The following is a 12,334-nucleotide window of genomic DNA, read 5'->3' as shown; positions in this document are numbered from 1 at the left end:
CAAAGGCCAAGCAAAATAGCACAATCTTAGCTGCATTCTGGCAACAGAGAAGGGATAGAGCCAGCCCTTCCTCCTTTGGAAGGGAGTTCCACAGTCAAGTCTGTCGTGTGTACCCACCTGCCTAACCTCTTGTATTATTGGGACATGCAATGGCTACTCCTGTGAATCTTGTTTTGGACTGGGTCATATGGGAACAGACGTTATTTCAGATATCCTAGTCCCTAGCCATTTAGGACTTTATAAAACAAGATCAGCACCTTGAATTAAGATCAGAAGCAAATTGGAAGCCAGTGCAGTTCTTTTAATGTCACTTTTAGATGGTTTATAGAACATATACCTAGTAACAATCTGGATACTGAATCGTGCACTAGCTGTAACTTTTAAATACTTTTCAGTTACAGTCTTCCATAGCATGTGTTACTATAATCAGGAAGTAAATTAAAGCTGTGGCCAGATCTGCCTCCTTAGGAAGGGTGCAGCTGTTGCGTCAACTCAAGCTGGGCAAACGCATTCCTGGCACTGCAGCTACCTGGACTTCTAAGATCTTTGTTGGGTCCAAGAACACCCCTAAACTATAATCTTGATCTTTTAGAAGGAATGAAGCCCCATCCAGAAAGATGTGTAATCACATATCTAGGTTAGCTTTCCTACTTACCAGAAGTTCTGTTTTATCTGGATTGAGCCTGAAACTCGTTCACCCACAGCAAATTCTTTACTGTATCCAGATAATGATCTACTGCTTCCACAGGCTCCTTGGTGTCCCCTGTAAAAGGAAAATAGTGCTGCCTATCATTAGCATCTTGATGGCACTCAGTCAAAAAACCTGGGTGACCTCCCCCAGCAACTTCATGTAGACATTAAAAAGCATGGGGGATAGTATTGAATCCTGTGGAACCTTATGGAATATTGAACAACAGTTACCTTTCTGTGAGTATTCAACTCAAAAGAAACAGATCCACTGCAGAACAGTGCCTCCAAGTCACATATCAGCCAAGCAGCCCAGAGATACATGATGACTGATGGTACAGAATGCCACAGAAATGTCCAACAGAACCAACAGGCACATACTCCCCCTGTTCACTTCTTGGCATAGATCACCAAGGTGGCCAAGACTGTTTTTGTCTTATAACCAGGCCTAAAGCCAGGTAGGAAGGGATCCATGCAGTCTGTTTCATCAAAGAAAGTTTGGAATTGGGATCCTCAGACCAGTAATCCACAAGGAAATTTATTCAAAGAAATAAAGTTTATTGTAGAAATAAGGCAGAAGTAATCCATTGACACGTTTTTGCAGAATCTGAGATCCACAGGGAAAAAGTACCACTTTTAACCTTCTTCCAGCCCCTCCTTTCTCCAGCCCAGTTCTATTCCCACACCACACACACCTTGCCATGGCAACCAAGACTTTCTCAAGCCATCAACCTTGGATGCCAGATGCTTCATAGGGCCTTATCAGTAACATTCCAAACTGCCCAGCTAGGCCTCTTCAGCAAGCTATCATCTACTAAACTTTTCTACTCTCTACCCTACCCCCTCCCACTGTAATACCTTTAGACAGAACAGGAATATATACAGTTATATGAGGGAATACATATACATGAATTACTATTATAACTGAACCCAAATGACTGGTTCTGACACCTTATTTTAAAAAAGGAAATTATAAACTGGCTGATAATTATCTAGGGTGTTCGGGTCAAGTGAATGTCTCTTATACAAAGACTTACAATTCATTTTTAAAAATAGGGACTGGAACATAGCCTTCTTTCAAAGAAACATTCACAGTGCCCACCACCAAATTGGACAGCCCTCCTTTGGCAGCTGGTGATTAGCCAGGATGTACATGAGTATGACAGATACATAATTGGCCTGACTTCTCCTAGAAGCCTGTCCATATCGTCATCTTGAACAAATTGAAACTCATCTGTCAAAATCGGACAAATCTGTATCTCGGTTTTTTCCCCAGACTTTGGCTTCATTTCGGAGCTTGAATCAAAATCAAGTCATTATCTATGCAAAATATTTGGCATACTTTCCACAATGAATTTTAGAGGACTATAGAATATAGTAGTCCATTTCCTATGCAAAAGAACTGCATTAGATGAGATTGTGACAACATAATACAGGCAGCAAAGACTCATTTCTTCACTGCCCTCACTATCCAATACTCTCCATCAGCTCCTGGGGTAGAGGGGGCTATTTTGGGACATTTTTGGCCCTCTCTGGACCATTTTAGGGTCAAGAGAGGGCTTTTTTCCAACAGGAGGTAAACTCGTGACCGATCTCTAGATCACTTCCTGTTGGAAAAGACCTCTCCTGGGCTTAAAATGGCCCAAGGGGGCATAGAAATAGCAAACATGCCCCCCCCCCCATCCCATAGGGGGAATTTGGGGCCAATAAATTTCAGGGGGTGGGAGGAGAGGGCTACCGGCTACACTTTCCTCACCCATTTTGTAAAGTTTGTGTGTATGTGTTTGTGTGTGTTTTTCTGTTTTGAATTATCTGGCTTATACTTAATTACTTGAGTGATGTATAGGTATGCAAAGAAGGGGTGCTTCATGAAAAATACCCCCTGAAAAAAATCACCTATGAGATTTTTAAACTTTGTATGGAAGCAAAAAGGCAAGCAGTTTTTTCTTCAACAGAATTTTGTATTTTACTCAAGAATCATTAAAAATGGCAAAAGTATGTAGGCTCACATGACCCTTGTCTAGCCTTAGTAGTAGATAGGTTCTGGGAAGATTTGAAAGGAGAAATTTGCCTACAGAAGTTCTGGAAGGGAACCCCGGGCATAGGAATCAGTCAAGCAAAATAGGTAGAGTCATTCAAGTAATTTGGAAACTTTAAATCTGATATTGTGGATATAATATGTAGCATGTTTAAATTTTGTAGCCTCTTTGGTTTTATTTTTTTCTGAGACAGTTGGATGCTAGTTCATAGATTTTTTTAAAAAATTGTATTTCACAAGGTGTGATGATGGCAGCAAATCAGAAGATGTAGAGCAGCAGGATAAGGTAATTCTCTTAATGGAAGTTTTCAGCTGTGGCAGTCTTCCATATGTGTCTGTTATATGCTTTCACGTTGATTGCAGCTTATTGCTATATTTTCTTAGCAAGATTTATTCAGAGGATATAACATTGCCTTCCAAGGGCTTTGGTCTCCCAGATTCCTAGTTCTATACTCAAGATGCTATACCATACTGCCTCTCTCCTACTACATCACATTCTCTCTCTTCTGCTTTTAGTTTCTCATTACAGTTTGCCCTCCATGTTCATGGGGGTTAGGGGCACAAGACCTTTGAGAAAGTGGAAAACTCACAAATATTGGGGAAAGGTGGGAGGGGCATGCACGCACACTCCTGCACCTCCAGCCTTACCCAGTGCTTTGTCCAACTGAGAGAAGCCAGCCAAAGCATGCTCTTCCCTCCCTACTGGGCTTTTTGCCAAGCAGAAAAGCCTGGGAGGGAGGAGCAGTATGCACACACCTTTCCCAGCTGTGCCACGGACAAACTCACAATAAAATCTGTGAATGTTAAACTCTCCAAAGTGGAGTGCCGACTGTGGTTAAAATAGTTGCTACTTGTATACAGTCATCCCCCCCCCCCACATTCACTGTTTTCCCTTTTGTGGATTTGATGATTCATGGGTACGATTAATATGTTCTCTCTAAGAATCTCTAGGTCCTCTGGTGTGATTCTGTGGTCAGCTTTCTGGAGGACCTAGAGATTCCTAGAAAAGTGTTCTCTCAGGTAAAAAAAATTGCAATTTTAATTTATATTTATATGTGTATTTTTTCCACTTTTGCAGGGGGTTCCCAAACCCCTGCGAATGTGAGGTGCCCAATTGTAGTTCAGCATGTACTATTATATGTTCTATTTATATGGAATGAAAAGAAAATACTTTTAGGAACTATGGTAACAAATGCAAAATTTTCTCATATTTTAGTGGTCCCCAAAATCTTTTCTAGATATGAAACAATTTTTTTCATAACTTAAACTACCAATTTTAAAGTAGGTATCATTTATGTTTTACAGAATACAGTGCATCTAGAAAATGCAACGTTAAGTGATTCAGATTCAGAAGAATTCCCTAACAATGAAGAACTATTAAATTACTTAGTAAGTATTAAATGATGTTCCTATGCTATTTTAGTATATAATCTGCCCTCCTTATAGGTGGTCATTCCCCCCCTTTTTTTGACAAAAATATAGAGGGGGCTGGTGGCCACAAAAAAAGCAGGGGGCTATGTTTTGGGCTTCCCTGTTTTAGAAAATTAGTATCTTGAGTTATGAAACCCATTTAATGACATTTACATTGTCATTTACATTCAAGCCTGTTTCCTCTCATTAACTTTAAATTATGTTTTTTGCATGCTTTACATTGGGACTGCAGAAAAGATTAACTACATGGCTGGCAATAACAGCTTGTAATTTAACATATGTGCCTGTAAGTAGTTGTATTTCTAAATTGTGTATTATCTCTTTCCAGCAAACCTTTGAAATAGTGGATGAAGAAGATGCTTCATTTATCCTGAAAGTTACCCAGAAACTTACTAATGCATTGGTGGTGTATCGTGAGAAGGTTTCAGAAAGAAAAGTAATTTTCTCTTTATATTTCTTTGTGGAAAGATTAGATAACACCTAAAATGTTCAGTTAGCAGTTTGTGTGCAAGATGGAAGAAAATTTTTCATAAACTTTTGATAAAATTATCCTGTTTTGTATTGTGGTCTTGTTCAGTACTATTGGCTAGTCATCCTTTCTGAGTTTTTTTTTATCCTTGAAATAATAATGTTCAGGTTTTGGGGAACCACCTGCATTAAAAATATTATGTGTATATCTTTAAAATGTTTATTGTTTAAAAATTATCCCCTCTTGTGGAACCCCTAATTCTCCTGAACCCCAGGGTCCCAGAGAACCTTGGTTTAGAAACTGGGTTTCTTACTGGCTTAAAATGTTTAAAACTGCACTTGTTAAAGCAGGGGTGCACAGAAGGTGTACCTGGATTTTCTGGTGTAAAGATTTCTTAGTCCCAGTATTTTAACAGTATCATTACAATATGATTCTCTAAACTTGTCCTTAATTATATAACTGAAATGAAGAAAGCTTGGGGTAACCAGGGACAAATACTTGTGCAGAAATATTGCATGAATTCCTTCTGGCACTGAAAACAAATCCCAGGGTCTTCTAGTTTATGTCCTTTGTGCATTTTCTGATATTAATATTTCATCAGATGAAAGTATATGGTTTTCATTAATCCAGGTGTCTGCATGTAGCATCTTCTCCAACAACAAGATATTAATAGTTCAGCTCAAGTCTTCATTTGCAAACTCATTAGTAGCAAAAGGTATCAAGGAAGAAAAACCAGAGGCTAAGATTGGAACAAACATTCTCCAAAGATTTTGTAGATTATATATGGATTGGACATAATACATTTTTGATTTGTACTAAATCAATTCCCATAGATCTGTGGTGGAAAACCTATGGCACGTGTGCCCTCTCTGGCACGCAAACCCATTTTGGAGGGCTCATAGAGAACAGGAGAGTGGGAGGGGACAGGTAAAGGCCTGGCAGAGTAGGGAGGGGTAGAGAAACTCTGAAGAGGCAGCTAAAGGCCCAAGAGGGTAATGGAGAAGAGGAGGAACAGATATGCACCTGTTTCTCTTCTTAGCACCCTGCCCTCTGAGGCTTTTAGCTGTCTCCCACCCCCTGGAAGTCCTGCTTCCCCCCTCCGGAAATTCTACCCCCCTGCACCAGGTATTACCCAGTACCAGAACGCCTTTGAGTTTGGGCACTTGGTCCCTAAAAGGTTTGCCATCACTCCCATAGATATTTATTATATACAGTGGGTCCTTGGTATCTGCTGGAGTTTGGTTCCAGGACCTCCTGTGGATATCAGCATCTGTGGATGCTCAAGCCCCATTAAATACAATGGCATAGTAAAATATATAAAATATATGCCTTATATAAAATGGCAAGATCAAAGTTTGTTTTTTGGAATTTATACTTATTAAAAATATTTTCAAGCTGTGGATGGTAGAATCCATGGATAAAAACTCAGTGGATACAGAGGACCAACTGTATATGTTGTTCAATTATTCCAAATTTCTATTCTTTAATTTGAGCTATTTTTATTATTTTATAATAATTAGGTTTGCATGGCCCGACTTCCTTTTGTTTTCTGATAAAGGGTTTCATCAGATGTTTTATGAATCTTACTGTCCCGTATAAATTTGATAATTTTCTGCTGCCAGTTTTTCAGCTGGCTATTTTGAATTCCTCCTCTTCAATTTATTCTGAATTGCAAAAGGTAATGTCATGTGCAGAAAAATTACTCTTGGTAGAACCACCATATTTATACCTTCTGTTCTTCCCAGCCAAGATAGTGGATATCTTTTCCAGTTGCTTAGATCTTTTTCCTTTTGTGATATTAATAAGCTACAGTTATGGTCTTTCATTTTTATTAAATTAGGTTGAACCCTTTTGGAAAGAGGTTTTGGTGCTAGAGGTTTGGTTTTTAAAACAACAACAGCAACAACACCTTATATAATACACTATCACACTTGAAATACATAGTTTATTGCATTCTAAGTATTTGCTGAAATAACTTGCATATTGTATACTTGTAGAACTCTTTTGAATCAAACCCAGAAGAAAATGTTGATCAATCAGAACAGTCAAGGATGACTTCTGGGAGAAGAGATGAACTTGACATTGGTAAGAGCAAGGTAGCAGCTGAGGATTTGAGATGATAGCGGCTTGTGCTGTGAAACATCATCCAGTGTCTGGCAGACAAAGTCCAATGACAAAGGGCTAAGAGGTTATTGTTTTTGATACAGGCTTGACACATTTAATTAATGGTGAATGCTGTCGGTGTGTACTTTCCAAGTCATTTCCAACTTGTGGTAACCCTAAGATGAACCTATCGTAGGATTTTCTTCGCAAGTTTTTAAAGACGGAGTTACCATTGCCTCTCTCTTAGGGTGAGAGAGTGTGACTTGCACAAGGTCACCCAGTGGATTTACACGGCTGAGCTGCAATTTGATCCCCAGTCTCCAAAATCATGGTCCAGTTTTTTTCACCTTCCCCAATATATGGCCACTAAGGACGGGAGCGCGGCTTTGGCGCAGCTTCTGGCCTCTTAAGATTCATGTGCCATTTAAAAAGCATATCTCCAAATTGACATGAAGCAGCTTTATTTTGGCCTGTCCATAAAAAAACAGACAGTAAATGTAATTTGATGTAAAAAAACAACAACCAGATATTTAATCTCCAATTAAATCTGAAGGAAGACATTAGTATCAAATTTTGAAAAAGTCAAAATACTGACAGCGATAGTGGCCTAGCACAAAGACATAGAGTTTTAAAAACCTCCGTTGTCTCTGTTTTTAAAAAAGTGGAAAATTTCAACCCTCATTAAGGGTTATCCCCACTGCCCTGATTTTACAGTTTGTTTAGATCAGAGATGGGAATTATGTAGTTCACCAGATTATATTGGCCTGCAAGTCGTGTTGTTCCTTAGCATTGATTGTGGTGCCTAGGGCTGCTGGAACTTCCAGTACAAGAACTCCTGGAGGGCTAAATTATTTCAGTCTCTTGAGCTAGATGATCTACACAATGTGCACCCTTTGAAACAGTGTGTGTGTTTTCAGCAACAACCTGCTGTGAATAGTTTATCCAGTACTTTGCAGTTAAAATCACTTGGAATTAGATGGTATCGTCTGACGGTTGTAAAGTGGGCCATTGCTTATCCAGTTATTAATAGATACCTATCTGTTTATGCATTCCAAGGATGTGGACAGGATCCTTGGGGTGTGTATGCTGGATGTGTGTTTTTACTAGCTTTAAGAGCAACAGGAGGGAGGTAGGAATTGGCTGACTAGGGCCCGAAGCAGATGAGCCAACTGGAACTGCAGTGACTACTTGGGCCCAGACCCTATCCAGGCTGCTGCTGCTGGCGGACTAATTCCCTCCGGAGGGAAGCCGCAGCTGCCAAATTGCGTGGCTTCCCTCCAGAGGAAAAAGAACCTGGAAAAACGGGTTCTTCTTGCACTGCAGAGTGGATGTCACAAGTGCGCCAATGCCCACGTACACGGGACACCACCATTGTTATGCCGCCATGCTGTGCTAGGATTAGGGACCATGCAGTTGCCGCGCAGTCCCTAACCCTTAAATCAGTGCCAGCACAGCACATTTGGGTGGTCTGTACCGTGTCTTAGTCACTGCAAAGAACGGATTATATCCGTTCCTTTTTGGTCCGATTCTTTGGCTCCGGGATGGCTTCTGGCTGCACTTGGGTCATGGGTCATGTAAATGCCGTGGTCCCAATGCGACCTGAAGCCATGTCATTTTACCCATGTGTTTTGGGCATAAATGGAGTAATAACTGCCTTCTACAAGAACAAAATAGTCTATTATGCCTGAAAGAGGCAAATGTTAGACAATTGTTTTTAATCAACTCCCCCTCCCCCCAAACTCTTTCACTCTTGATAATTATGGCCAGATTCCATTTTTCAGTTTCTGGCCAAAGCCCTAGAATGTGCTATGGACTCTTGGCTCCAGGGGTTTAGAAAGAAGGTAGATTATCCAGATCCATTTCATTCTGGCATTGAACAGTCAGCCCTCCTCATAGGCAAACTTGCCTTCCACAGCTTTGGGCTTACGTGGAAGGCAAGCTCCATTAGAAGTAATGAGGCGCGTACCCGCGTCATGTGCCCCGTGCATCACCGCGTGCATGCGCCTAATTCTTTCCTATGGGGCTTGAGCATACGCAATTTTTCCCATACGTGGGAGAGTCCAGAATGGATCCCTCGCGTATAGAGAGGGCAGACTGTAAATGCTTATGGTAATCTGCTAGATGACCTATTCCAGGAACAGGATAGTGGGGACTTTGGCACTACTGATAACTTTCAACAATTAAGCCATGGTACCCCTTTGTACTGCCACACTGGGATGGGGCTTGGAGGGCTTGTTTTATAATGGCTTCAGTTCTTCCTGGGGGAATATTTTACATACAACAGCTGGGAGATTTTATCTGAAGGTTTGAGATTTGGTATTATCAATATGCTGATGATACCCAACTCTTCTCCATCTAAATCTGATACTTCTCCATCTAAATTTGAGGAACTTGTCTTAGTACTAAACTTAGGTCTGGTGTTATTAATGGACTCAGCAAAGGTGAACAAATAAAAGCTTCATCTAGACAAAGCACAGGTCCTCTTGATCAGGGACGTAGCCAAGTGGGGGGTTCTTGGGGTCTGGACCCCCCCTTCCATTAGAAAAATGAATGGTGTGTGCTGCTGCACCGCCGCACTCAAGCCCCATTATAATGGTGGCACTTAGTCTGGACCCCCCCTTCCCAAAATCCTAGCTATGTCCCTGTCTTGGTCAATACACACTGGATAATGGCAAGCAACAAAGAATTTCAGGACAAAATCAGCATGTGCTTTATGTTACATACTTTCAAGTTGTTTCTGACTCATGGCAACCCCAATGCTATATCAGAGGTTTTCTTCAAAAGATTTTTGAGGGGGGGGGTTGCCTTTGCTTCCCTCTGAGCCTGAGAGAGTGTGACTTACCCAAGGTCACCCACTGGGTTTCCATGTGCAAATAGGGAACCAAACTCTGATGCACAGAGTTGTAGCTCAATTCAAACCACTGCACCACACTGGCTCTCTTTATAGTTTATAGCAAACCTTTTGCTTGTATAGATCATGCAAAATTGTAGCTTGCTCTTAAAGAAATGGGTGTGCCCCAACATTTTGATGTCCTGATGCATAACCTGTCCTCAAGAGAAGAGGTCAGGATAGAATATGGAGAAATAGAATGTTTGCCAATTAGTAAGGGGATCAGGTAAGGTTGCATTTTATCACCCTGTCTGTTCAAATTGTATGCTGAACATACAGTATATATAAAGCAGGATTAGACTTGGAGAAAGAAACATGAACAATTTAAGATATGCAGATGACACCATACGACTAGATCAAAGTACTGAAGACTTGGCGTGACCATTGAAAATCAAGGAAGAAAATTTAAGAAAATAAAAATAATGACCACAACTGATTTACATAAGTAGACCATAAAGACACTGAAATAGTTGGTGATTTTTCATACTTTGGTTCAGTCATTAAACGGAATGGAGACTGCAATCAACAAAGATTATCTTTATTAAAATCCTTCAATGTCTTTTTAGCTTTTTCAAATACTTTTGCACCTCGTAGCAGCTGGTTGTTTAGTCTCCAGTTGAAAGACTAATCAGAAAGCATTATCTTTTGTTTTAAATTATTTGACTGGTACAGTAAATTAAAATTTTGTATATTTTTATGTTTCTTTTTGTATTTATGTATTCGTTTTAATTTTTGCAAGCACTTGGAATTCCAGTTTTGGACTTTAATTTATGATGTTAGATCCACTGCACTGTGCTTGGTGGCTCCAACATTTGACATTAAACACATGTACTTTGAATTAGTAAATCACTTTGAGGGGGACATGGTCTGCTGCGTGTCTAAATTTTCCCCCTTACATAGAAAGAAGTGCTTAAATTAATGAAGGGCATCTTTGAAAATTGAATTTAATTGAGACATGTAACTTTTCAAGTATGCTTTTCCTTCTGTTCTTAATAAAATTATCATGCTGTCTTTTTCCTAAAGGTTTTTCTGAAAAGCAGTCTCCTGCTCAACGCTCATATGAAGATATGGGAACAGTGTTGAATGTGAATCTACCAAATAAGCGAAAAGCATCACTGCTATGTGCAAATGACAAAGCTATGCATTGTAAACGTGGGACTTTTGTGTCCACATTTGCAGAAGTACCCAATGAACATGCTTCTCCTGATGAAATGCAAGATACCTCTTCTTCTCAAGAATGTTTACCAAATCCTGAATCAGACAAAAATTCTTCATTTCCAAATCTGTCAGAGGCCTCCACTGGCTCTCTTCCTGGACCATCAGTATCAGAGAGTCGTATTATTGCAAATTTTTTCAGCAGTATAAAAAATATGGAAGCTGATGAAGTTGCTGCCACCTTGCACAAAATAGCCTCATCAAACCCATCATTCAGTGGTAATTTGTTTTTCTGTACTATTTCATGTGTATGTGTGTCCCCACTGTCATGCTTTTTAGGTACTAAAATGAAATTCAGTATAAAGCTAGCCATCAAAATTCAGTAGATGGAGGCAAACCTGGATTAAATTTCTAGTACCTACTAGTAGTGAGTCATAAAACATCTTTCGTAGTCATAGTTAAAGGCATAGAAAATGAATGTGCAGTTGTTTCTCCCTGAGTCCTCCCCTATTTTAACCATGAATAAAGATAATTGGTGTCACCATTTCAGAATAGTATGCAACAGTAAAGAGTTCTGTTACTAAAGGCTTTGGAATAGCTTGTAAGAACGGGTAAGTTGAATGTTGGCATAGCTATTAACCAGTGTTGATGGCAGATGAGTACACTGTCCCTCATCCATCCTCAGCAGTTCGCAGTAAATGTATCTGCCTGGATCCTAAAAATTTGTCTACTTTACAATAGCTCCAAAATATTTAATGTTTAAAAAGCAGATGTTTCTTGTTTAGCCAGAAGAAATTACTGAGAACACTGTAAAAAATTACTGGTAAAAATGAACAAGTTCTGGGTGACAGGTTTTATATCAAAGCCATCTTATCATAACTGTGAAGTGGTATACAAGTCATTCCTCTCATACCTTTACATACATTTCTCAAGCCATGCTTTCCTCAAACTTTCCTTAATTGACAATACTTATGATAGCGTTGGAATAATCTGCATATAAGTTGGAACTTGTACATTTTTTTAATAACTTGGCTCTCCATATTTTCTCTTATATCAAGGAATGGATGTTGAAAATGTGATAAAGATCCTGACTGAAAATGGGATCCTTATATCTAAGAAGACCACCAGCACAAATTGAAGAAAAATAATTAGTTATTAGTGATGCTGTAATTTTGTACGGATTGTGGAGATAATAGTGCAATTCATTTGTGTTGAAAATTGTACTTTAAAACTTAATGGCTGAGTATTTTTTGTCATCTGCTTATTATTTCTGTTCATCATTTAAAATAATATGATCATTTTGCCTTTGGATGTTGCTCTCATTTGCCCTTTATTTGAGCTGAAGATAGATGCTGTTGAAATAGTTATCAGTTCTCTGTTTTATCTTTTTGGTTTTGATTATTTTTTTTAACTAACATTTAAGATTGTATTAAGGTGCACCAAAGAAGGTGTATAAATATTTTAATGAATACAACTTTGCATTTCATGTTGTTTGTCAGCATTCTGTGCTCACACAGCATAACCACATGCACTCAATAAGAAATTAAAAGAACAATCAGAA

General features: G+C 39.3%; 1 protein-coding gene across 2 annotated transcripts in view; it reads left to right on the top strand.

Moving 5' to 3' along the window:
- The window catches only part of LOC149309438 (uncharacterized), a 40,050-nt gene extending 27,716 nt beyond the window's left edge, over positions 1-12,334 (top strand). For both annotated transcript variants that reach the window (XM_089532456.1, XM_089532455.1), the window contains exons 12-17: positions 2,966-3,011; positions 4,031-4,114; positions 4,485-4,592; positions 6,623-6,710; positions 10,642-11,052; positions 11,832-12,334. In XM_089532456.1, coding sequence (XP_089388582.1) covers positions 2,966-3,011; positions 4,031-4,114; positions 4,485-4,592; positions 6,623-6,710; positions 10,642-11,052; positions 11,832-11,911 — 817 coding nt within the window. In that variant the 3' untranslated portion in view covers positions 11,912-12,334. The remainder of the gene's footprint in view (positions 1-2,965; positions 3,012-4,030; positions 4,115-4,484; positions 4,593-6,622; positions 6,711-10,641; positions 11,053-11,831) is intronic.

The sequence above is a fragment of the Sceloporus occidentalis genome, unplaced genomic scaffold (genome assembly GCF_023333645.1).
Source record: "Sceloporus occidentalis isolate IW3139 unplaced genomic scaffold, rSceOcc1.0.p SCAF_7, whole genome shotgun sequence".
NCBI lineage: Eukaryota > Metazoa > Chordata > Lepidosauria > Squamata > Phrynosomatidae > Sceloporus > Sceloporus occidentalis.
The sequence above is the reverse complement of the archived record's forward strand: the minus strand, read 5'-3'. Positions and strand labels throughout refer to the sequence as shown.